This window comes from Podarcis raffonei, chromosome 5 (genome assembly GCF_027172205.1).
Source record: "Podarcis raffonei isolate rPodRaf1 chromosome 5, rPodRaf1.pri, whole genome shotgun sequence".
Taxonomy (NCBI): domain Eukaryota; kingdom Metazoa; phylum Chordata; class Lepidosauria; order Squamata; family Lacertidae; genus Podarcis; species Podarcis raffonei.
In genome coordinates, this window is record NC_070606.1 from 45,954,676 (window position 1) to 45,978,402 (window position 23,727).

At 40.5% G+C, this 23,727-nt stretch overlaps 1 protein-coding gene across 4 annotated transcripts in view; it reads left to right on the forward strand.

The window, feature by feature from the left end:
• FAM53B (family with sequence similarity 53 member B) overlaps positions 1-23,727 on the forward strand; it is a 110,977-nt gene that overhangs the window by 36,787 nt on the left and 50,463 nt on the right. For all 4 annotated transcript variants that reach the window (XM_053388948.1, XM_053388951.1, XM_053388949.1 and 1 more), the window contains exons 4-5: positions 2,504-2,558; positions 19,147-19,925. In XM_053388948.1, coding sequence (XP_053244923.1) covers positions 2,504-2,558; positions 19,147-19,925 — 834 coding nt within the window. The remainder of the gene's footprint in view (positions 1-2,503; positions 2,559-19,146; positions 19,926-23,727) is intronic.

Genomic DNA, 23,727 nt, shown 5'->3' on the forward strand with positions numbered 1-23,727 from the left:
ATACAATTCTATGAAGGCAAAATGCACACACTGTAAACATAAGGAATAATATATATAAGTGAATAGATATGAGGGATTCATACATTTATGTGCATAAAAAGGCTTTCTTATTTAGATGTAACGGGACGCGGGTGGCGCTGTGGGTAAAACCTCAGTGCCTAGGACTTGCTGAGCGTAAGGTCGGCGGCTCGAATCCCCGCGACGGGGTGAGCTCCCATCGTTTGGTCCCGGCTCCTGCCAACCTAGCAGTTTGAAAGCACCCCTAAGTGCAAGTAGATAAATAGGGACCACTTTATAGCGGGAAGGTAAACGGCGTTTCCGTGTGCTGCGCTGGCTCGCCAGATGCAGCTTCATCACGCTGGCCACGTGACCCGGAAGTGTCTTCAGACAGCGCCGGCTCCCGGCCTCTTGAGTGAGATGAGCGTGCAACCCTAGAGTTGGTCACGACTGGCCCTGACGGGCAGGGGTACCTTTACCTTTTTATTTAGATGTAATAAATAATAGCTTAATTTAACTGCTACCTATTGAGCTATTTTTTAAAAAAAGTGATCAAATGTTCAAGATAACACCATCCCAGTGACATTCTCCCTTCTTTTGTATGCCATTATAGTTTCATACTTAACTTTATAGATGTAGTTGAACTTGATAAATATAAATGTGTAAGTGTCATTTGTAGCAGGTTGTTTCAGAAAGTTGGGAGAATGGGGAAAGTTTTAATAGGAAATATTTTACCAGTACATAGCTTAATAGGCATGTGCAGGAGAGGCATTGAATTAAATCCAAGAGGGAAAGGAAGGTAATAGGCTTTGTTTTGACATTTGGTAAATGGCACCATTTCCCCCGCTTTAAGGTGATATTATTTGTTATATTTGTGATATCAACCACCGTTAGCAATCCCTAACCCCATCTCAGGCCTATTTGCATGCCTAGCAATCAATGTACTGCTTGATAATGGCTGCTATGCTTAACAGCATAGCTGCTATGCTTAACAGCATAGCTGCTATGCTTAACAGGCCTGGAAAGAAAGTGCCAAGAATTAATGTGGTTGTACAGAGGAGAGGAACAATGATCACAACTGAGTAGCAGTGCAGGTCAGAGACAAATGTGAGCGTCCCAAAAGATGGAAAGAAAAAGAAGCAGGAGAAGAAAGAAAGAAAGAAAGAAAGAAAGAAAGAAAGAAAGAAAAGTTGGGCAGGGGAGATGAAGGCAAAACCAGCTGAGGAGGGAGTTGGGATGGCATTGCTCATTCGCTAAGCTACAACTCCTCTTATTATCACATTTCAACACATGCTCCAGCATGTGTTTAAAATCTTGCACTCCAGAACTCTGGTAGTTGATAGTAGAAATTATTCCTGAGTAGGATTGGACTGAGTTCAGCCCTTTGTGTAAGTGTGCACAGGGTTGCAGCCTAAGTATTAGAATGTGTAAGACTCCATACAAAGAAAAAAGGCAAAATTTATTGCTGAAACTTATAAACTGTAGAAATACTTGCTTGATTGCAGGGCAGGGAATATGCTTTGTTACTTATAATGGGTTGTGGGTTGCATTCAACATAGTGCCAAAGCTAAGGTTCTGCCGGTGCAAGGATTTCTCCTTGAGTAATGGAGCATTGCTTTGCACTCCTGTCCCTGTGTGCTACCTAAATCTACTCTGGAATTTTCTCCAACTCTTCAGAGTGGGGTTGGGGGACAGTGGAGGGTGTGTGTTGGGGTGTGTGTGTCCCATTGCACTAGTGGTAATCCTTGTGGACGTGCAGATATTTTGCTGAATACCACCTTAAATAATTATCTTTTTGCAAAGCAAGATTAGTCTGCTAGGGGGGGAAATAGAAAAGCAGAACAAAGATCAAGTACTTTGAATTTCATGGACATTACTAACGTTGTGTTATTGGATACCAAACTGCAATTTGTTTCTGCTCTTCTTTTTCTTTTTTGAGTCATGAGGTGATGCTATTGACAAAGGAGAACACTTTTAAAAGGAAGACTTTAAACAATATCTGAGAAATTGCTGAAGTTGTTTGTCTTCTAATAATATTATTAACTTTTGCCCCATTAAGAACAAGAGAAATTCTGTGAAAGCAATCTGGAGATGTTTCGGTAGTGGAGATCACTGTTTAGTGTACATGTTCCACCATTCTTATTTTTCTAATCCTGAAGAGAAATTTGAAAGAACAATTCAAAACTTCAGCTGAGTCTTTGATCTTGGATTAGAACATTCACAAAATAGTAACCTGACCCCATTCTTTGGTTTAGCCTTCCATTCAGTTTTGAAAAAATGTTAGAAGGAAGACTTATGAAGAAAAGCTGCAAAAGAGCAATACAGGCACAGCATCCTTTTTAAGCTTGCTACCCTTTTGCTTAATTTGTACGTTTGACTCAGTCTACACCTTTTCATTGATCTGTGCTCTTGGCATTACTTAGTCCTTGAATGGCATTTGGACATGACCCTGTATTTCAGCATAATTCTTAAAACCTCAGTGAATAGCTTTTCTGGTTGTTTTCAGCACACTCCAAAGAAGATGAGTCAAGGACCCACTCTCTTTTCTTGTGGAATTATGGGTGAGTAAGGAGAAAGCCTCAAATTTTTTATTGCACGTTATAATGCTGGTGGGAAATGCAACAGGGCTCTCAGAGTTAGGGATGGGGGAATCTGTCATTTTCAGTAATATATGCATTTTTATGCATATTTTACCATAGTATGTGCACTTTTGTACACATTATTTGGCTGGAGAAATTTAATTCAGTTTGCTTTTAAAGGCAAATCTAACTAATCTGCACTTTCAAAAGCAATACACAAACCGAAACACATTAATCTTTCAGAATTTTCACTTCTCTAAATTTTGCTATGTGGTTCTCCCTCATTCCTACTTGGAGCTGATTCAGTGTTTTGTTACGAGCAAAAACTGGGGTGTTTTTTTTTGCAAGCTGAGAAATCCATTTCCTAATTTCTCATGCGCTTTTCTTTAAATTCCATATGGTTGGCGGTTGATCTGCTTTATGTTACACAATATAGCGCTCAGCTGATGAGCTCTGTGTGTGCCCTGCATGTCAAAACTCCAGGTGACCTCAGTCTCATCTCAAATATTGTAGAAGTTAGTAAATCACCCATCTTCACTCCGGTCTAAACCAGATGTACTTAATTGAGACAACTGACTAGGATTCCAGATTCCAAGCAAAGCATTCTAGTGTCTTGAAAAATCAGCTCAATGACACATCTGGTATATTCAAACTTTACGTTTAGTGATGCTTGATAATCAAGTTCCATTTATTCACAGGTATGAACTAAAATTTGCCTGCCATTCATGTATAATTCTCTGTTTGCTCCAAACCAGGGTTTTGCGTTGCTGAGTATTTCAAGGCTATCTTATTTTGAATCTCACTTATTTTAACAGTAATACATAAAAGTGAAGTGATACATTCATTCCTAGTCTGTGTAGTGTTTAAGAGGAAGTGTAGTGTAATGTTTAAAACTTCACAGTATAGTATTTAAAAAAGAAGCAATAATAATTGGGCAATCACTATTTAATTGGTATTCTTGTGCTACAGTCAACAAAAGTTCATACTGTACTGGCACACAAGCTGCCATCCGTGTGTGTGTGTGTGTGTGTGTGTGTGTGTGTGTGTGTGTTATACAGCCTTATGATGTTTGAGGTTTGGCTGGATGCTCTTGGAGGGCTGGCAGTTCTGAAAGATGTAGTACTGCATTGTGTTCATTAGTTTCTTATATGACTGGGCAATGACCTCCAGACCCAATTAAAACTTTAGGCCCAACTATTCTATAACAAAAGCTAGTACTTTACAAACAAAGAATCTGTTCCCACCATTCACAGGCATTACCCTCATTAGTATTAATGGGAGCTGAGCAACTGTATTGGGAGAGACATTTCTCAAGCTTCCAGACAGGAAAGTCATCTGAGATGAGAGTGAGGGGGAAATACAAAGTGTTTTTGAATTATTATGATTCTTTTCCCTCAGATGCAAGGTGCAGGCTTCAAAGTAAAAAAATAAAGTGACAGAAACAGTCTATTCTATTTATGTTTTATGTGAAGAAACAAATAATACCAAATCAGTTAGCCGAACAATATATAGAAGTCTAAGAAGCTTGTTTATGACTACCTTTCTATAAAACTTTTCCCGTTCAAGCTACACTGATGTGGTCTTTATTTGCTAAAGTGTCCTGTTTCCAAGGGAACCTAATCTTACCTTGCTGACCATAGCATCCCCTGTGCAATTTTCTTTGTCAGTTCCAGTGAAAAAGAGCAAATCCCATTGGCATTATTTTTGTTTTGCTTTGTAATGTTAGTCATCTCTTCCAATGCCTTCTTCCTTGGCCCAGATTAACCAACCATTGTTGAAACTTGCCCAGATAGGTTCAGTGCTGACAGCCACAATGAATTTCCAACTGCCAAGCTATTTCCGATTAGATAGTTTTGTTCCTACTTGTTCAAAGGGTCAAGACAAATGCATCGTTACAGATTTGGATTTGGATTAGAGCCAGTGGGAAGTCAAGAAATACACTGCCACATGGGACATCTGGGGACTGGAGAGAGAGACCATGCTTGGCTGGCTTTCTAGTCTCCTCAGTCTGAACAGGCAGTGTCAGCAGCGAGCCAGCAGTAAATCACACTATACAAGTTAGAGTTAACTCCTTATTAGCAAAAACATGTTCTGCACAGGAGTGTCAGGCCTAATGAGCACAGCAAGTCATCTCAGGTAGGTCTTGCCCCCAAGAAGCAGTTGCTGAGACTGAAGGTTTCCACCTCCCCACAGCTGCCAAAGTTCCCTCCTATCCAGGGTATTTTCCAAGCAATCAGAGACTGTGTCTGTGCATTGCCAATCTTTCCTCCGCCCTTTTCATGTCCCTTCTGGTTCTGGGAGACAATGGAGGAGGTGAGCTTGTTGCAGCAGGAGGGGAAGGCACCATGACTCTTTACCAACCTGACTCATCTCTGCCTCTTGGCCTCTCTCCTCCCACCCTCCTGCTTCAGCTTCTGGGCGTCTTTCTGCCACTGTCCTTCCCAGCTCACTAAGCCTTGTGACCACCTCAGCTTCCAACACCTCCTCTTTCGAGTCTTCTCCCTCTGATCACTCATCATTGTCCCACTACCACTCCCCAGGTTTTGAGCCTTCTTCTCTTGGGGGTTCCCCAGCTGGTTCCTCCCACCATTCATCTGTGCCCAACCAGTCTAATAGAGGCAGGATGTTGCGAGAACTAATTGTCTATTTGGATTTCAGCAGAGACAGGGTGGGGGGAGAGATATAGATAAAGCTGGCATACCCATAGAAGATGCAACAATGACCTTGAGAAGCTGTTGTGTAAGTCTAGCATTGGAATGATAACAGGATAAGTTCTGTGACAGGCCATCTTTGCCCAGAGCATGGACTGAGGCAAATGGGAAAGGGTGGCTTATATCTACTGCTTTATAAGTCATGGGAAAACTTTACTTTTGGCCCTGCCAGTTATGTCAACTTGCTTTAAAGAGAAGGCTAGTGAAACCAGACACTTTTGTAGAACCTCTTTAGCACTATTCAGCACAAAGCCTGAGGAGGGATTTTGAGTGTGGTCGACCAAACACGCTTAGAATTCTTCTTTAGACATACAAGATGAATACACGAAAATCTGAAGTGGAACTGTATGGATGTTGGGTGTGGGTTTGTATATCCATTTTAAGCCCACATGCATTCGCCCCACATATAAATAGGACTTTGGTCTCAAGTGTGCTGATGCCATATCTTCCAATATTCCTATTATGTTCTCACATTCCCTATTAAAAAAAACATTGATAAATCTATGAAAACTTCACACATTTGAGTTTGATTGAAATATTTGAGATTTTTTTTGGCCATTTTTTGAATAAAAAAATAATATGCTTTGGGCTTTCCTCTTTCTGCAGCTATTTTAGTTGCTTTTAGGCTTTATAACCCTAACCAAGTTATTGGCGTTCATTTAATATTGTGTTTCTATTAGAGTACTGTCATTAGCTTTCTTAGGCTTCCAGTTTGTCTGAAAAGGGGCTGTTTCCCCTTTCAGGCTTTGTTTTATTTCAATCCTTCTGTCACTTTCACACTAGCATTGCTTGATGACAATTACTGAAGCGTGTCCCTTAAAAAAGTGGTGGAAACAACTTTTATCAGCTTTATTTGGAGAAAATGTGTGTGTATATTTCCTAGTAGCATTCACTGGCAATCTCTCTCTCTCTCTCTCTCTCTCTCTCTCTCTCTCTCTCTCTCTCTCACACACACACACACACACACACACACACACACACTTATTTATCACAACACAGTTATATTTGGAGAAAAAGTATCTGTATACATATTGCTCATTTGCATTAATTTGCTGTCTCTCCATCATCACAACACTGTGCCACAGAAAGGTTTTGCTAAGGAGAGCTTGCTCTCAAGTAAATAGGCAGAGGGTTTCAGCCTTTCCTGGTGAATAGTTAATGCAGATATCTGAAAAGGCCTCAGATACCACTTGATACACTATTAAAAAACATCAGTCTTCATCAAATATTTGTCAAGTCACAGTGCCCTAGATCATTTCCCCCCCTTTTCTTAAAGGGCAAGAATCCTCTGAGTTTAAAAAATGTTGAAATTGGTATAATTACTTCCAAGAGAAGAGTGTAAAAGAATACTGTTCCTGATTTTTGTTTTGCAGGAAAAAGCATAGAAGATGAAAAATGTATTGCTATAAATTCAGCCTTGAGCAAGAACAATTTTGTATGCCTTGCTTGAGTAGCCCTTGAATCATGTGCAAATAAATCGTTGCTGTTATGGAACAGAATATTTCTTTTATCCTCCCAGACAGCCAATATTATATTTCTCCAGTCAAAAGGGATACAAATGTAGTGGGTGGGAGGGTCACAAAGAGAAGCTGGTTCAACATAATGTTTAGGCAGTAAAACTGGGTTTTTTGCTTTTAAAAAATATGTTCTGTAGCCAAAGGAGGAATTGAAGCAAATATTTAATGCAATGCTGCACCCTAATTCCTCTCTTAGAGATTAAAAGGAAAATATTGGCTACTGTTCTCAAGCTGCCTTTCCCAGAGTTGGTCCGTTCATGTCAGTAGTGGAATTTGGCTAGCTTTAGGATTTTGTATTGCGAATGTTCAGTATTATTAGTGGTAAAAAAAGGCCTTCCTTCACGAATTTATTCTGTTGTTTTACTAAAGGAGCATTGGTAACTTGGGGGCAACCTGATGCTCAGAGTTATGACACAATTCTTAAGGAAGAGTCCCTACAAAGGCAGCATCTATTTCTGAGGTTTGACAGCTAGGTGGGAGAGTTTGCTGAACTCCTGTGGGGTTTAATGTTTTGGAGCTTTTGGCTCCCATCTTATCCGTACACTAGGGGTTGAAGCACTGAACATATTCCACTGTATATATCCAGACACTGGCGTGTGCCCTGAATATACCTAAAGGAGATGCAGAGCTTTTACAAACAGCATTGAGGGTGTCGATTAGTTTCTTAAAGTAGCTGGCATGTTCCTTAAAGTTCCTGGCATGGCAGGAACTCATGTTGTTGAAAAGAGATGCAAAAGCCACGTGCCCAAGAGAAAGATATACAGTGGTACCTTGGGTTACAGATGCTTCAGGTTACAGACGCTTCAGGTTACAGACTCCGCTAACGCAGAAATAGTACCTTGGGTTAAGAACTTTGCTTCAGGATGAGAACACAAATCGTGCTCCGGTGGCAAGGCGGCAGTGGGAGGCCCCATTAGCTAAATTGGTACCTCAGGTTAAGAACAGTTTTAGGTTAAGAATGGACCTCCAGAACAAATTAAGTTCTTAACCCGAGGTACCACTGTAATAATCTTTAACTTCAATTAGAACTGGGCCAAAACAGAAGCCCGACTTCTGTGGTATCTGCTACTTTTCTCATAGATAATGTAACTGGTAATGTTCATTGATCTCCTCTCAGTTCTGCCTCAAATACACTAGATCTACAGTCGACATGGCCAAAGGGATTTTGATGTCTGCCTGAGATGCTAAATCCAAGCAATGTCTCCAGCTGTGATGGTAAAAATAAAACACAAAGCCAAATATTTGACAATTTTCTGCTGTAATGGCAGAATTTGGATGCATCTCCCACTTCTTATAGGTCAGACACGTGCTTTATTAGGAAACCAGTAGAATTGGCAGGCACTGTTTCAACAAACATGCAACAGTTTATGGATCAAAATATAAAATTGTTATAGAGCCAGTTCGAGGGAAGTTTCATTCACTCCTCATTTTTAGCATGTGTGTCTAGTGACAGCTGATGGGGAGCACAGACACAGCTTTTAGCTCTTCATGTTACAATTTATTTTTCTGGGTTATACCTTGAACACTTTACAATATGGAAATATAAGCATTTGATCTTTCTTGGCTCCTTCTTTATTAAACGAAGCAGTAAGAGCAGTTCAGCAATGGAACCAATTTCCTATAGTTGGTGTTCTGTCCCTTGCTGTGGTCTTCAAGCAGAAGGTAGACAACCATATCTTGGGGATTCTCTATATTTCCTGCATCGAGCAGTGGGACTGAAAATCCCCTTCCAACTCTTTTTTTTTAAATGCAGCCAGCAACCACAGTAGTTCAGCATTTTCTTAAGCAAAAGCTAAAGGTAAAAATGGTTGCTCCCAACCTTTTTGTTTATTGAAAACCCTATTTAATTTGGAATTAGTCATTGAGAATTTCACTTCAACAGCTTTGCCTCAGGTTGGTGGGCATGATTCAATAAACATCAGTAACTGGGCAAAATATTTGCTTACTACTTAAAGCTATTTGAACTACCTTTAATGAGACTGTATTAAGGCACACACATAATTTTGCTGCCATTATTTCCTCCCTCTTTTTTGCCTTTGTGAAAAGGAACTTTCTGTGTTGTACTGATTTTTAAAAGCTTTAAAGAGAGAGAGAGAGAGAGAGAGAGAGAGAGAGAGAGAGAGATGAAAAATAATGCTGGATGCAAAATTCAGAAATATAATAAAAGGAAATCTACACTGATTTGATTTTGGCATCATTGTTTTAAAATATAAATAGCATCATTTGTTACGAGAGCTACGTGACTTGTGCTGGAGCTATCTTAATAGATAGTTAGAAATAAAGACATTTTGCTGCACTCTTCCTTCCAAAATGGATCATCTAATTTTCCACTTGGGAGGTGCTGAGTACAAAAGTAGCAATGGGAGATGGATAGTGTGCTGGAAAGCTGGAGAGGAATCCGTGTCCTTTGTTATACTGCTGGTTTTGCTCCAACCAGGGGTGGCGGGCTCTACTATATCATTTGCACCACCTGCCGCACCAGCCTCTGGGGGACCTGTGGCCTTTCAGATGTGCCTCTACAGTATAAGATGGAGCTCCAACTCCCATCAGTCACGGACAGCATGGCCAATAGTTGGGGATGGTGGGAGTTGTAGTCTGGGCCGAACTCAGGGTGTTACTATTGCTGTATAAAGCCCTGAACCACTTTGGGACAGTTTACTTGAAGGATTGCCTCAGCCCATATGCACCTATTTGACCATTTGGATCTGTGGAACTGGCACTTCTTCAAGTTCCATGTAATGTGTGTTCTGCACTTGCAAGAAATTGGTCCTTTAGTGTGACAGCACCTATATTTCAGAAGTTCCTGCCCACTGATATTAGGCAGGTGCCTCCACTGTCTTGTTTTTGCCTCCTGCTAATCCGCTTTTTTTCTTTCAGCAAGCCTACCCAGACACGGAACTTTAGCATGCAATTTTGACAAGTGTTTTAGAATTACTGATTCTATTTTTTATATATATATATATATATATATATATATATATATATATATATATATGCAGCTAGTTTTGAACGCTTGTTTCTTAGTGGCATTTTAAATGAATATTTTATGCTGTCCATTGTAAGCAGCTCGGAGGTCTTTTGTCAAACTTTCATTTATTGTAATTGGACATTAGTTAAATAAAATATAACTAAATAGGGCAGCAACGTACCAAGGGCCACAGGTGTGCCTCCTGTGATCTATAACACCAGCAACAGATGGTGAGGGAATGGGCTTCCTTCCTGTTATGCCTAAGTGGGTTGTGGGCTGCTTCTCTCTTCTGGCATTGCTGTGGGGAAGTGGGGATAAATGTTTACTGGTTTGTTTGCAAGAGAACAGTGGGGCTTGGTGATAAATGTTCGACGTCCTCACACCAGCTTAGGTGTAGGGGAATTCCTGTTAAATGTGACCATTGTGGTCGTCTCTGAGGCAACCTTTCTGAGGTGAAGTGGGCTGTGGTGCTCTTAGGAAACGAAGGGTGTGAGATGGAGGCTACAGTTAGGAGTCCACACCTTACATAAATCCCTATAAGAGTTCTGAAGAAACAAAAAGGAACTCTGAGGCTCCCGAATCAGGATTTCAAGCTCTTCAATCTGTCAACGTTGTTTCCAGACTTGTATGCCTCACCTCTTCCTGTTGCCAAGTGTCCGCATAAAACAGATTATCTAAATGACTAATTGCTACGTACGTATAACAGGAAATAATTTGAGTGAAGCTCTTATTCCATTCCTGTTGACTACACTTTGCTCTTTCGGCTAATTAATCTATAGAAAATAGTTAACCCCCTACCCCATTTTGCATCAACAGTACTACTCTCCCTGAAGATTGTGTGATAGGGGACCCTTGCATTTTGCATTGGCTGGTAAGCTAGCTCTGATGTGAAATCTTAATGTGTCATCTGCAGGACTGAATGGGGGATGCTTGCCTGTTTTTTTGACAGAAGCAGACGTGTATGTGTGTGGGAGTAACCACACCCTGACTCTGCCGTCTCTAGTCTCTCCTCAGCCCTTTCTTAATCTTGATGTTTGTTCAAGTGGTGCCAAGTACAGGTTATCCAGTCTCCTCAGGGAATAGCTGCGGAGGTCTGATGAGCAAAGCAGATTTTCAGATGAGTGATTCCTTATCGGGCAGAGGTGCCAGTTTCTGGCCTTGATCTTTCTTAGGCCTGTTGTCTTTTTTCACACACAAACACATACAGAAAGCACTTGAAGGCACTTTCTTTGTCCCAGGTATGCATAGTGAAGTTGCACAGTCATTTTGGACATGGAAAAGGGCATTTTCCTATCATTCCAAAATCAGCTAAATAATGCCACAAAGCGTCAATTCAAAGCAAATGTTTTCCAGGACGTGATCTGGCCATGCTGGGGCATTTTTGGAAAACATCACCGCAAAGAATTACAGGAAATGTCACCTCTGTCCAGAATGATTTTGGACTCTCAGTTTCTTAGGGAACATGGAAAAATAACTTCGGTACCTTTTGTGTTACCAAGGACAACTTGGCAACCAAGCGTATTCCACATTTACCAATTGGCATGACTGGTAGATCCAGGCCAATTTACCCGTATACTTTTTTCAGTTTTACAACAGTGAAGGAAGGTTTAGCACCTGTATTTCTAAAGACCATGTGTGTGTTGGAGCAGGAGATAGAGTGGGGAGAAGACTCAAACCATCTTGCTTTTATGGGAACTTTGTGCACAAAGATTTCAGGCACACAGTGATGTTGCTAATTCATTCTGATCTCAGCAATGTTCTGTTTATTTATTTCGTATTTATTAGGAGTATTAGAGGGAAAGAGCAGAGGAAAGGCTTGTCACCCGTCCTATCACATAGGCTCTAGAATTAAAAACAGAAAATACCAGTGAGACCTGCAACAAAATATTGCAGCATGTTTCAGTATGTTTTTGATTGTGTATCTGTGTGCACGCACACACAGATGCTTCTAAACCTCAGGCTTCACCTGAATAGGTTGGTTCCTCCCTCTTGTTTTGGCTCTTCAGCACAGTGGCACCGAGTTCATTTTTAGATGAAGCAATGCCATACCATCTAAAACAAATAAGTGGATTGTTGGGAGGAGAGGAATGCATGGACTTATTTCCTTAAGAAAAAAAACCTTTTAATTTTGGGGAAAGGCTTTTTTAGCTTTTAAGATTAAGAAACAAAGAAGGCTTTGGAGAAAATATTAACCTGTTCATTTTGGAGCAAAATGTTGGGTCCAGTATGCATGTGTGTAAGCCACAGACCTTGCTGTGATGTTTTATTCTGATGAGGCACACTTTGTGCTGTCATTTCATTTTCCCCCTTTATCTTTGAAAATCTTTGTGTGTATGTGTTGGGTGCAGCAGGAAAGCACGAGTGGTTTCTGTGTCATCACTGCCAGCTAATTACTGCCATTAAACTCATTCTTCAATGAGAAGCCACATATTTCATAAATGGAGTGTGCAATGGAAAGTACAAACTGCTGGTTTCCTAACACTCTTGGCGTACCAGGGAAATAGTACACAAGGAAGTAAATTAAATGCAGGTGCAAGAGATCATGATAAAATATTGGCAAAGAAAACTCTGCACTTTGTGATCCAAACCATTTGTATGCCCAAACCCCACCCAGACTTCAAAATATCACAAAGCCTATAAAGATGTTGAGTTGCTGTAGTATGTTGTTTTATATAATTTATGTCACAGAAAAAGATCATAGACCTATTTCCCCCATTTGCCCTATTTATTTGACAACTTATGTTTTTATTATGCTCTAATTTAAATGTAATTATTTTCAAGTATAACTGGCATTGATAATGTTTGTTTCTATGTCTGTGCCCTTCCACTGAGTGCAGGACTATAGCACCCATCATGTCTGACCACTGGCCATACTGGTTGAAGCTGATGAGAGTCAGAGTCCAACAATATGTGAAGGGTTACGGGTTCCCCACTCGTTATAGAACAATATCAACATAACACCTATTGAGAAAGCAGCATAGTGCATCTCCTTCATAACCAGCTTCTGAAAAAGTTCTTTAGTCACAACGGAAAATTAAAATTCACAACCAGAAGTGGAAAACAACCTCTACCTGCAGTTGTTACTAATGGAATATATATGCCAATTCAGCTCATAGGTAATACCTATGTTTGGCTGGCTCCAACTCCCAAACTTTGCTGCAGGGGAAAGCTGCATTTACTTCAGTAGGCCTTGTGCCAGCTAAGGAATAGTGAGCAAGAATATTAAGGCCCGGCCCCTAAGCCATTGCCCTAGCTTTATATATGAAGTCTGGTCCCATGCACGGCACTTTCCTTTTTTCAAAACACCCTTCCATACTGTTCCATACCTTCCAACATCTTGAGTTGCAAAACCGGGATGCACATCTTCCCGCTCATGCTCCCCCATGAGCCATGTAACCCATACGAGATCATGGAGCCCAAAAGGGCTGCTGTACTTGCATACGATAAAACAGGATTTCCTCCCCCCCACCCCAGCATTTTTTTGGGAAGTGTCTATCAGCCCCTGGAGCAGATTTGGGAAGTGAGGTCTGCTGAGAGGGAGAGCCCAAAACTTGAGTCCTTTATTTGCAAGTGGTGGAGTAGCTTTGGAAACTCGGAAGGAGAAAGTGTGTCTCTTCTCTCCCCCCCCCCCATCCCCTTGCTCCCTTCCTGAAACATCCTTGTGTAGTGCAAGACTGAGATTTTAAATCTCATGGTACTTATCCCCACAATCCTCACCCTTACTAGAACCTGTTAGAGGAGTTTGTGCAGGCCAGATCCATCTTTCCCTTTCCTCCGAAGACATGACTGATAGACTCGCACAACCAGCCCAAATTCTGGTTTCCTTAGGTCCCTGTTAACTCTTTATTTTCGGTGGCTCCATTTTGCTTGCCGACTGCAACCACCCAGGTGAAAGCTCTGGTAACTGAAAACGGATGCTTCAAAATCTCCAGAGAGTTCACAGTCTATGAAACTGAGGCCTGGAAAAAATAAAGATGAGAAGTAATTGCAGAATTGTAATCAGCAGTAGTTCTGTACAAATAAAGTATGGATAATCCTTCCAATTATCTCTGTATTAGAAAATCTGCTGGTGCGAGACATCACCAGTTTATAAAGTGAACATCTTTTTTTTAAATTTTAGTTCAATGAAATAAAAGAAACATTTATGTGTATATAGGACATTATTTATATCTCTTCAAATATAATTTTAATTCCACTTTTCTAATTTCATATTGTATTAGTGAGTGCTGTCACTTCCTGATTTAAGGCACATTGCAGTACAGTAATAAAAAAAGAAAGCACACTTGGGTTAGCAGCACAAGTGCTTAAAAAAGCAAGAACATTTTGTTTGCAATGGTGACACCAGTATTGTCTAGCTGCATCAGAGTTTACAAAGTTCTCACTAGCCAGTGTCTGCTTTAGCTGAATCATTGTTAGAAGTGTTTCAGTTTTCTTGCAGTAGTGGTCTTAATTCATAAAACTAGGTCATCAGCTAGTGATCAGCTCTGTATTATGCTCTCTTTAGCCATTAATTCCAACCAAGGCCTGCCAGTTCTTGGTTCTCTATCTGTATATTTTCCTTCCAGATGTCTTCAAGGGCACATGAACTTTGTTTCTCATAGAAAGACCAACTTAGAATCCCCAAAAGGTGGCATTCCTTCTCAGTTTTCCTGTGGTGTAATGTTCCTGCTAAAGCACACACGTGATGAAAGTACAATATTCTGATATTTTCCCTGAAACAATTTTGAGGACACTACTGACATTTTTATATTGCTGTTTTTATCATGTGCAGCTATGGCTGGGTGAATAGTCTATGGCATCGTGTCACCTGATTTTGTTTTGTAAGAAAAACATCCTTAGCCTGTGAGCCACTGGCTTTCCCTGAATAGACTATAGAACCACAACACTGATGACCTCTAAGGTGAACTGCTCGGGTTATTGTTGTTTTCTTGCCAATGGAGACTGAAAATGTATAGGTCGAAAAGCTAAACTGATACCAGTGGCAGCAGTTGCCACTAGACTTGCCAGGGCGGCTAGCAGGTCATGGAGGTGTGGTCAGTGGGGTCAATGGTGTGTGATCAAGCTGTCTAGAGTAGCCACTTGCATATTGTCCCCAAAGAGAATATACATCAACAAAAATTAAGATGAAAGACAACATTGGTTTGCATAGAATTGCATATGCTAATTTGTATGTCTAGATAAAAGCTTATAAATTAATACTATAATGGTTAAACCAACCACTGCATTTAAGAGAACACAGGCAAAGGGATTTTTTTTTTTACTGAAGAATGGATGCACTGGTGCAACAAGGCTCAAGATAATATGCAACCATATGTATTGTTGGAAACAAGTTTAAAGTGTAACTATTGGTCTTTACATATAGTACTTTATTTGCTTATTTATTTTTGCCTGCTTGAGAGTTTGTATGCTTGTTTATTAGTTTATGCTGCATCTTTACTTTTTTGTTTTGTTTTGCAAAGAAAATTGATAAAATGAAAAATAAGAGTAGAACACATCCCCCCTTAGTGGGGAAGACCATGACCAGGTGATCTGTCTGTGTCCAGCTGCAAAGAGTCAATGGGCAACTTCAGGGCCTCGGCCTTCCCTTCTTATGGTTCTAAAGCTTTTGACTGTGCACGGAGCAGACAGCATTTTAAAGAGAGGACAGTCTCCTGTAAAGCAGGACACTTGGCCATCCTAATAGAGTGCCTCTGTGTAAGCTTCTGGCTGCATCACCGCTGCAGTAATTATGTCAGCATGGCAGTGTAATAAGGCAGATAATCCCTTTAAAGCAAGAAAACAAGTCAATTTTGGACATTATAAGGAAGCATCTAAATAGCAACAGCAAGTGCCAGCCAACACTGTACACAGGAAAATTGTGTCTGATGTAAAGGATAGTGGCAGTCAAGAACATTGGCAAAGACAGCTGGGAGGAGCATATAGAGATTGAGTGAGGAGGGGTTGTATTCAGATTTTGAGTGAAAAACCTCTAAATGGAGACCTTGGGGGACAGTGATATGATTTAGAAGATGCTTCCCTCATAGGGTTTGTTCCCTGCCCTCATCCTAGATTACAAACGGAGGGCAGCAAGAATGATGAGGACTTTCACATCGTTTGCTGATAAGAGTAATCTCTTTTTCTTGGCACTTATATTGTCACCATTTATTGCTTCACAGGCTACTCTCCTAATAAATATCCACAGTGTATGTGTGCTGGCTTGCACACACAAACACACTTATAGTTAGAATCACCTTATTAAAATATCCATCACCCCAAGCTCTGAATCCACCATGTACATATTCCCCCGCTGAAATAGCCGTTTCATTTATCCAAATTGTTAGGTTGTTGAGTTTGAGCTGCATTCAGTGGACAATTAAATTGACTTGGGTTTGACCGTAAGAACCAGCAACACTGGTTTCTAAAAACAGAAATGTTCTCCAAGTGAAATGATTTCAGTTTTTATTTATGGCTTGTGCTGAATAGGATGTTAAGTGGGCTTTCAAATATGGTTAAACCATATTTCATGCATAAGCAGTTTCAGTTCCAATCTTTTGATTTCCTTTGTCTCTTGAGAGAGAGAAAGAAGAAGCATCACTCTCAGATAATAGCACAGAACCCGTTGTTCTCCACCGCTTTTTCGTGGCTTGTTATTTAACAAAGCTAGTGTCAGGCGCATTTAAGTCGGCAAGCCTTGATAGCTGTCAACCACAGCAGATGCAGATGAGATGCTGAAATGAATAAGCTGCCTATGGTGAATTATTATGTAGTTACTGTTTCAGTGTCTTTTTGCCACTCACCTGAAACACTTACTGGAGGTGGGGAGGAAACCATATATTCATACGTTGTTCAGAGCAAAAAAACCCCCCACCCTATTCTAATAATTGTTCTGTTTTCTCTTTGCCATAACTGGATCAATGGATAAAACAGAAGTCAGAAGTTACAGAGCAAGGATCATTGTATGAATATGTAGTCTTGTATTCACAAGTGGCTTTGAATCCGGTGCATAATAGTAAAGGCAATATGTTTATGTCAAATATCTTTTCGTTTAACGGGAGAAGAGGATTTCTACCCGCAAAAAGGGAGAGGTTGCTGAGGCTTACAAACCGAAGTATGTACCTGGTTCAAAAGACACTTAGGCTTCTTCTGCTAAGCCCATTGGCCCATCCTTGGTTTTTTTATTCTATGGAAAGAGAATCTAGTGATGGAGCTGACAGCACAATCCTATACCCATGGACTGTTTACCCTAATCACCTCTGCCTTAGTCAAAATTGCCACCAGAAATTGTTTGTGTGAAAGGTAAAGCACATACTCATACACCCGTCAGTGCTTCCATATATTCAAAATATTCATATTTATTTATTTAATATTTTTAATATCAAATAATAGAATTGTAGAGTTGGAAGGTACCCCTGGGCATAATCTAGTCCACCCTCCCTGCAATGCAAGAATCTCTACTAGGCCATACATAACAGGTAGCCATCCACCCTCTGCTTAGAAACCTCCAAGTCAGATTGGTTGTTTGCCAGACCATCCTATGTCAGAGGACCAGAAGTTAGGAGAGGAACCTCCACATACAACAGTTTAGCACAGCTGTAATAAGGCTAAACATAGTTCTTTTGCAGTTTTTCTTCTGCTAGATCCTGAAAGATCTGCATTGTGCTTCCTTTATATTTTAGGACCAAGTTGCCTCATGCTGTTTTGTCAGATATAGTCTCTAAGTGTGTGGATTAAGCAATATGGTCTCTCGGCTACTTTTCTTCCCCAACCTTGGGTCTCTGGAAGCCCAGGCTGGCTGGGGAAGTTAAACAGAATTCATATGGTAGAGTGGTCAACAGGTAACTTTGCAGAGGGGGAAAGGAGTAAAAAAAAACAAACAAGGGCTGCTTGATTTGCCTCTTTTAAAAGATTTATAGTTGCTCATGCAAAAATAAAGTTGAAAGAGACAGGTATCCTGTATCCTTTTGTATGGACTCACCAAAGCTTTTTGTATTGTAAAACGTGATGTCTGAACCCTGAGGGGGTCATGGCAGCGTGCCAGTAAAATTAGCTTCTATTTCTGTTTCTTTTGTCTGGTGACCTGACCTGAGAATGCTCTGTTGGCTGCAGTGAATATGGTGGGAAAATAAGTGACATCTAAACATAGCTGTAATTGCTAAATGTGTATTTCTTGCTTTGCATTGTGATCATTAAAGTGAGGGGGAAAACAGAACTGATAGCTGCATCCAAATCCAGATCTCAGCATTTTGATGGATGGGTAGTGCGGGCATCCATCTGTAAATGCTAGTTGAAGAAGACAACAAGGGGTGGGCATGCAGTTCAGGACATCCATCTGTGTGGGGGTCTTAAATATGAAACTTTTGACTTTAAACATTATATTACTGGAACCATTTTATTATTTTAGTCATTGTTGGTGGAGCTGTATTACCCTAGCGGCTTATTATGATGACTAGCCTGTTTGTTTTTCCAGATTTAGCCCTACTTGTCTTCATCATTTTGGGCATAATCATATTAAAATTTTACAGTGATCGTTACGTATTCAATATATGTTTCTGTTTACAAATCCAAGTTATAAAATTATGACTATCCTTGTGATAGAGGGTCTTGCTTCCTTCCTTCCTTGCAAATAAGTTTATCCATACACACACCTAATAACTAGCATATGTTGATCTCTGACCTAAGTGTTTTGGACTTGCAGTGCCCTTTCAGTTTAAAAAAACAACTCAGTTCTTCCTCATTGTTGCCATTGAGTCCAGTGTGTATTCAAAATGACTTAACTGCTTGTCCTTTTATTCATGTTTGCATGGAAACAAAATATAATTGTGTTTGTTTCCTATGAGGAAATAGAACAAAATGCAGCACCAAAACGCTGCTAGATAACTCAGCGGCCAGCCTAGATCTTCAGACTGCTGCAGACCTGCTCAAAGAGCAGCAGCTGTGCCTGGATGAAAGTGGGTCTTATTGAAAAGATGGCATTCTTAGCCATGGAGAACATTATGTCTGTACTGCTACTGTTCATCACAGAACAAAGATCTGACATCAATTTATATAGGCTGAGCAACTTCAATGTTTAATACTGTGCCTGTCTTGATTTTTGATCCTCTTTAAACTCTTGCATTCACATTAAACCTTTATGTTTGTTTTTTTAAAAACACACTGCCGCTTGTTTTTCAATATTTTCTGCTGCTGCTGTTCCTTAGATAACTAGCTTGTTTGTCCCTCCATCCTTAATCAATTAGTACTTGTCAAGCCAAATTCTAACAATTAACTAGTTTATAGCGAAGCATCCCATGAGATATATTGTTGTTTTTGTTGTTGTTTTTTTAAAAATATGGCAGGTGAACCATATTGCTAATTGGTACTAATGAATGTATATCATTTTATCATTTCCAAATTAGAAAATGACAGATGGAGAGATCTCAGTAGGAAATGTCCCCTTCAGATCGATCAGCCAAGCACCAGCATTTGGGACTGCCTGCCTGACAAAAGCGAAGAAAACGCCATATGGCAGAGAGAGGCAGCTAGCACATGCGCAGTGACCAACTTGATCAAAGACCTCAGCCTCAGTGACCGCAATGGCAACCCCTCAGCACCTCCCAGCAAACGCCAGTGTAGGTCGCTCTCTTTTTCTGATGAGATGTCTAGCTGTAGGGCTTCATGGAGGCCTATAGGATCAAAAGTCTGGACTCCTGTAGAAAAGAGACGGTGTTACAGTGGCGGAAGTGTCCAGCGCTATTCCAATGGATTCACCACCATGCAGAGAAGTTCAAGCTTTAGCCTTCCTTCCAGGTCAAACACTCTTTCCTCATCCTACGACCAGTCTGCATTTAGCAACAGATTAGGATGTCAGCCATGCCAAGGAATGAGAAGGTCAGCCACTTATGGGCAGGCGAGTGATATCTGGGGCAGCGACCACGGCTCTGTAGAAGGTGGCAGGGTTGACATCCAGCGGTCTCTCTCCTGCTCCCATGATCAGATTTCTTTTTCGGAATATTGCCTCCCCTCAGCCAGCAGCACACCTGCCTCAACCCCAGAGCTGACAAGGCGTTCCAATGGGCTTTCCCGAAGCCGGTCCCAGCCATGTGTCCTTAATGACAAGAAAGTTGGAATTAAACGACGGCGTCCTGAAGAAGTAAAGGAACAAAGACCTTCACTGGATCTTGCCAAGATGACCCAGGTAAGAGTTAATTATATCGTATGGTTAGGCCAAACATTTACAAAACACATAAAGTATGTATTTACATTATAGACAGTGTGCAACACAGTGATGTGGTAATACCGTGTAATTAACAAAAGCGGGAAGCTGGTTGAATCCCCCCCCCCCAAAAAAAAACACCTGGTTCAATTGTGTGTTTTGTTTTGCTTGCTTGGAGTAGAGGTAATTGTTTCTGGCCTTTCCTTTTATTAGTAGGAGACTGATTGTTTTTCTAATGGTTTTGATATTTAGGATCATAACCACTAGCCCTCCATGCCCTAATATGAAAGGTTTCTCTTCTGAAAAATTATTTATATTCATAATTGTAACTCACTGGTCTTCAACTGGCGGATCATGGCTTGATCCAAGGGGGGCAGGGCAGGTCACAACAGGATCATGACCACCATGCACTTATATGGCAAAATATTAAGAAACGGATCCCCAAATACAAGTCTGGGTTAAAAGTGAGCTCTGGGTCTGAAAAAGTTGGCGGCTGTTGCATAACTTAGTCACTTTAGATAGCTTAGCCTTATTTGAATGAAATGGTGTTTCCTATAGATAGGCAGCATAAGTTTCAGCAAGCAATGGTTTGGTTTTTAATGAAAACAAACTTATTGTAAGAAATTGCAGAAGAGGTGCTTTCAAGCACATGCTGTGGGAAGCCAAGGAAAACCTCAAGGGTACTTAGTGTTTGTTTTATTTCTGGATGAATTCTCAAAAGTGGGGACTTTGCTCTCTATGAGTGTTGACTTCAAGCAGTCTTGTCTTCTGTAATTTTCCACTTCTTTATTACGTTTCATTTTCAGTTGCGAAACAGAGGTCAAAAATTTCCCCTTTAGTCAGGAATCCAAAGTGTGAGCAGACAAGAGATCTGAAGTGCACATCAGGAAGGATGTTGCTCCCATAAATTCTTAACTTTTGGAATCCATTTGTGAGATAAGTGGCCTTTAAAATTGTGTGGTACATAACTAAGCTACAAGAACCCTTCAAAGAACAGGACTCCAAACCAGCTTCATCTTATTACTTAATAATCAAGGCTTTTCTTTTAATGATTCAGCATTCCTTTTGTCTGTAATTTATAGGCATACACTTGTTGATAAAATAAAGATACCCTTGTGTAGAACAGAGATAAACTAGGGTTTATAGATCTGATAGCTTCCCCCACCCTCCAGCAGCAGTGCATTAACTCTGCTTTATTGGCATAATTCCTGTTTTACTTTATTGATTTCTGCAAGCCAAAAAAAAGCTCCCCCCATTGTTCACTTTTCACTACCTGTACTACTCTCAACATTGTTGTATGCACTTAAAACAGCTGTTGCAGTGCCATGAAAATATGATCCTTTCCCATTGTTTGTATTGCTTTGGATTATAGTGACACTTCCTTAAAAAATGGTGCCAGATCATCCATTTTAATTGTATGCTGCCTTTCCATAGTCAATATGGCTCAAGATGAAATGTGCTGCATGTGCTGTTTTTGTTAGCTATTTTTGTTAACAGTGACTCTCCCAGGCAGGTACAGCTGATTAGAAAGCTGCAGTTGTCCTCTATTTCCCCTTATCCAACACAATGACTTTTGACAGTGGAAACTCATTTATTTTCGTTTTATAAGACCGTGATGCTTTGCAATACTTTTATGACTCTATGGGTGATTGAATAAGTTCGTTTTCTTTTGTGTTTATGGGAATGCTTTTTCCTTCTCTAGAGAAGTTTGAAAGATAAAAAGGGTAAGAAAATAACATGCCTGGGTGATTTCAGGGGGGGAAACATACTACATTATACTGCTTGCAAGTCCCCCTTTGAAAATGTGTGTCAGTGAAATTTAATATGCTAAGCTGCTTTATTAGCTAATAAACTGGATAGGTAGTAAAAACAACCTTATTATTTTTTACGAGTCCCAAGTTGAAATCACACAGCTAGCATCACTGAAGGCCTTTTCATTTTCTTGTACTTGTGGAAACAGTTTAAATTATATAGTCATTCATGTTTGTACCCAGGTATATATAGGTTGTTTCATTTGCTCCAGGCTGGTATCCAAGGAAGTGGGTAGAGGCTGGAAGCAGGAGGTGTAAAAGGGACCTCTGAATGAAACAAACCTATGTGGATGGCTTAGTTTTTCATCTGCAGGGCTCCAGGTACATCAGGCATACATTAAAGCTGTACATTAGAGGCTTATAATTGCTGTAGCATTGTAAGCAGCTCTGGAATAGAGTTAAGTGTCCATGATTCTGCAAACATGTGTCCTCTTAGAATTGTGATGGGAAAATTTGTGGCAGAAATTTATGTGTTTGCCAGGAAAAGTGATGGCAAGAGAGCAGTAAAATGGAACTAGTGTCACCTTTACCACCATGTAGATTACCATGGTTATGAGTTGGATCCTGACAAAGGGTATTTTTGGATGGGTGTTTATTGTGGGGTCAATGCTGCTCATGGACTGCTCAGTACCACACAAAACCCAAAGGGTAAATTTAGTATGGATTTGCCCTTTCAACATAAAATCAATTTTTAAAAAAAGTTTCATGCCAGTGACCTGTTTATGATAGCTGATTGACCCATCTGCAGTATTCACTCCCAGTATGGAAGCACCTAAAGTTAGTTGAACTTGGGCCTCAGTAGAATATGACTCAAGTCCCATCGCTGAGTGGAGGCTGGTCCATTCATGAGGCACTGCCCCATCAACCTTCATTAAATTTTACTGTTTTGCTTTGCCAACCTTCATATGCACACTATAATTCAGCAGCTGTGTGCCAGTTCACACATCATACTTTTAATGAGGGCCAAGATGCTGGAATCTTGGAACCCAAGTGTGGGGCAAGTGGCAGAACCTCAGCAGAGATTAACATCACAAAACATGCTGCAAACAAAAGTGTGGAAAACCCTTTAAAATGTGCCCTTCCAGTGAGTCCCCAAAATGTTTGCTTTTGAAAGCTCTTTCCAAGCTATCCCACTTGCCTGGCATAGAGATAGACCACATGTTTGGTAAGGCATAGAATGGTTTGCTTACAAAACTCTTCAAAGTTCAGATTCATGTGCTTTTCCATACAGCAGTAAGAAAAGATGCACAGGCTTAGTTACAAAAGGTAAAAGTTTTGGAGTAGAAAAAACAAACAAGTTGGTTAAAGCCATGTGGCTGGAGTGACCAGCTCAGAGCTCCTTGAACATACTGAAGAACATACTTGGAGAAAGAGAGAGAGATTATAAAGGCTTCCTGATCTATTTCCTCTCAAGGTGGGAAGTGATAACATAGGCTAAGCCTGGCAGGACTGCTTACTCTATGGTTTAACATCTTCATGCCCCAGTTAGATACAAACATATATGAGGCTGGGACCCTACACAAAGTGGGTAAGATGTAGTATATGAGCAGCCTCTTGATAGGTGCTGTGTTTACTGAAATCCTGTCTGTAGGGGACTGTGAATTTGAATGGAGCTGTGTGTGTGTGTGTGTGTGTGTTCCTTTTCCTAGAGGCCAATTGTTCTTATCAAAATTGTAAGAGAAAATATTTGAAGGGCCTCCTATCTTCTGCCATGCAGGCAGAAAGCAGCTTGGAAGGGAAGAGATTTTGATTGGAAAAACAACCTGTAGGGAAAGAGTTAAGCATTCCCCGCACCATTCCAATCAAACCCACAGGCTCCTACAGCTCCATTGAAGCAAAAAACAAAAATGTCAGTAGACATCCCATGCATCTCCCACCTCTTTGGACCTGAGTAACCCCATGTAAGCTAACTTCCTCTGCCTGGGATGTTGAAGAAAAGAGAAACACACTCCTGTTTGGAAGATAATTTGTGC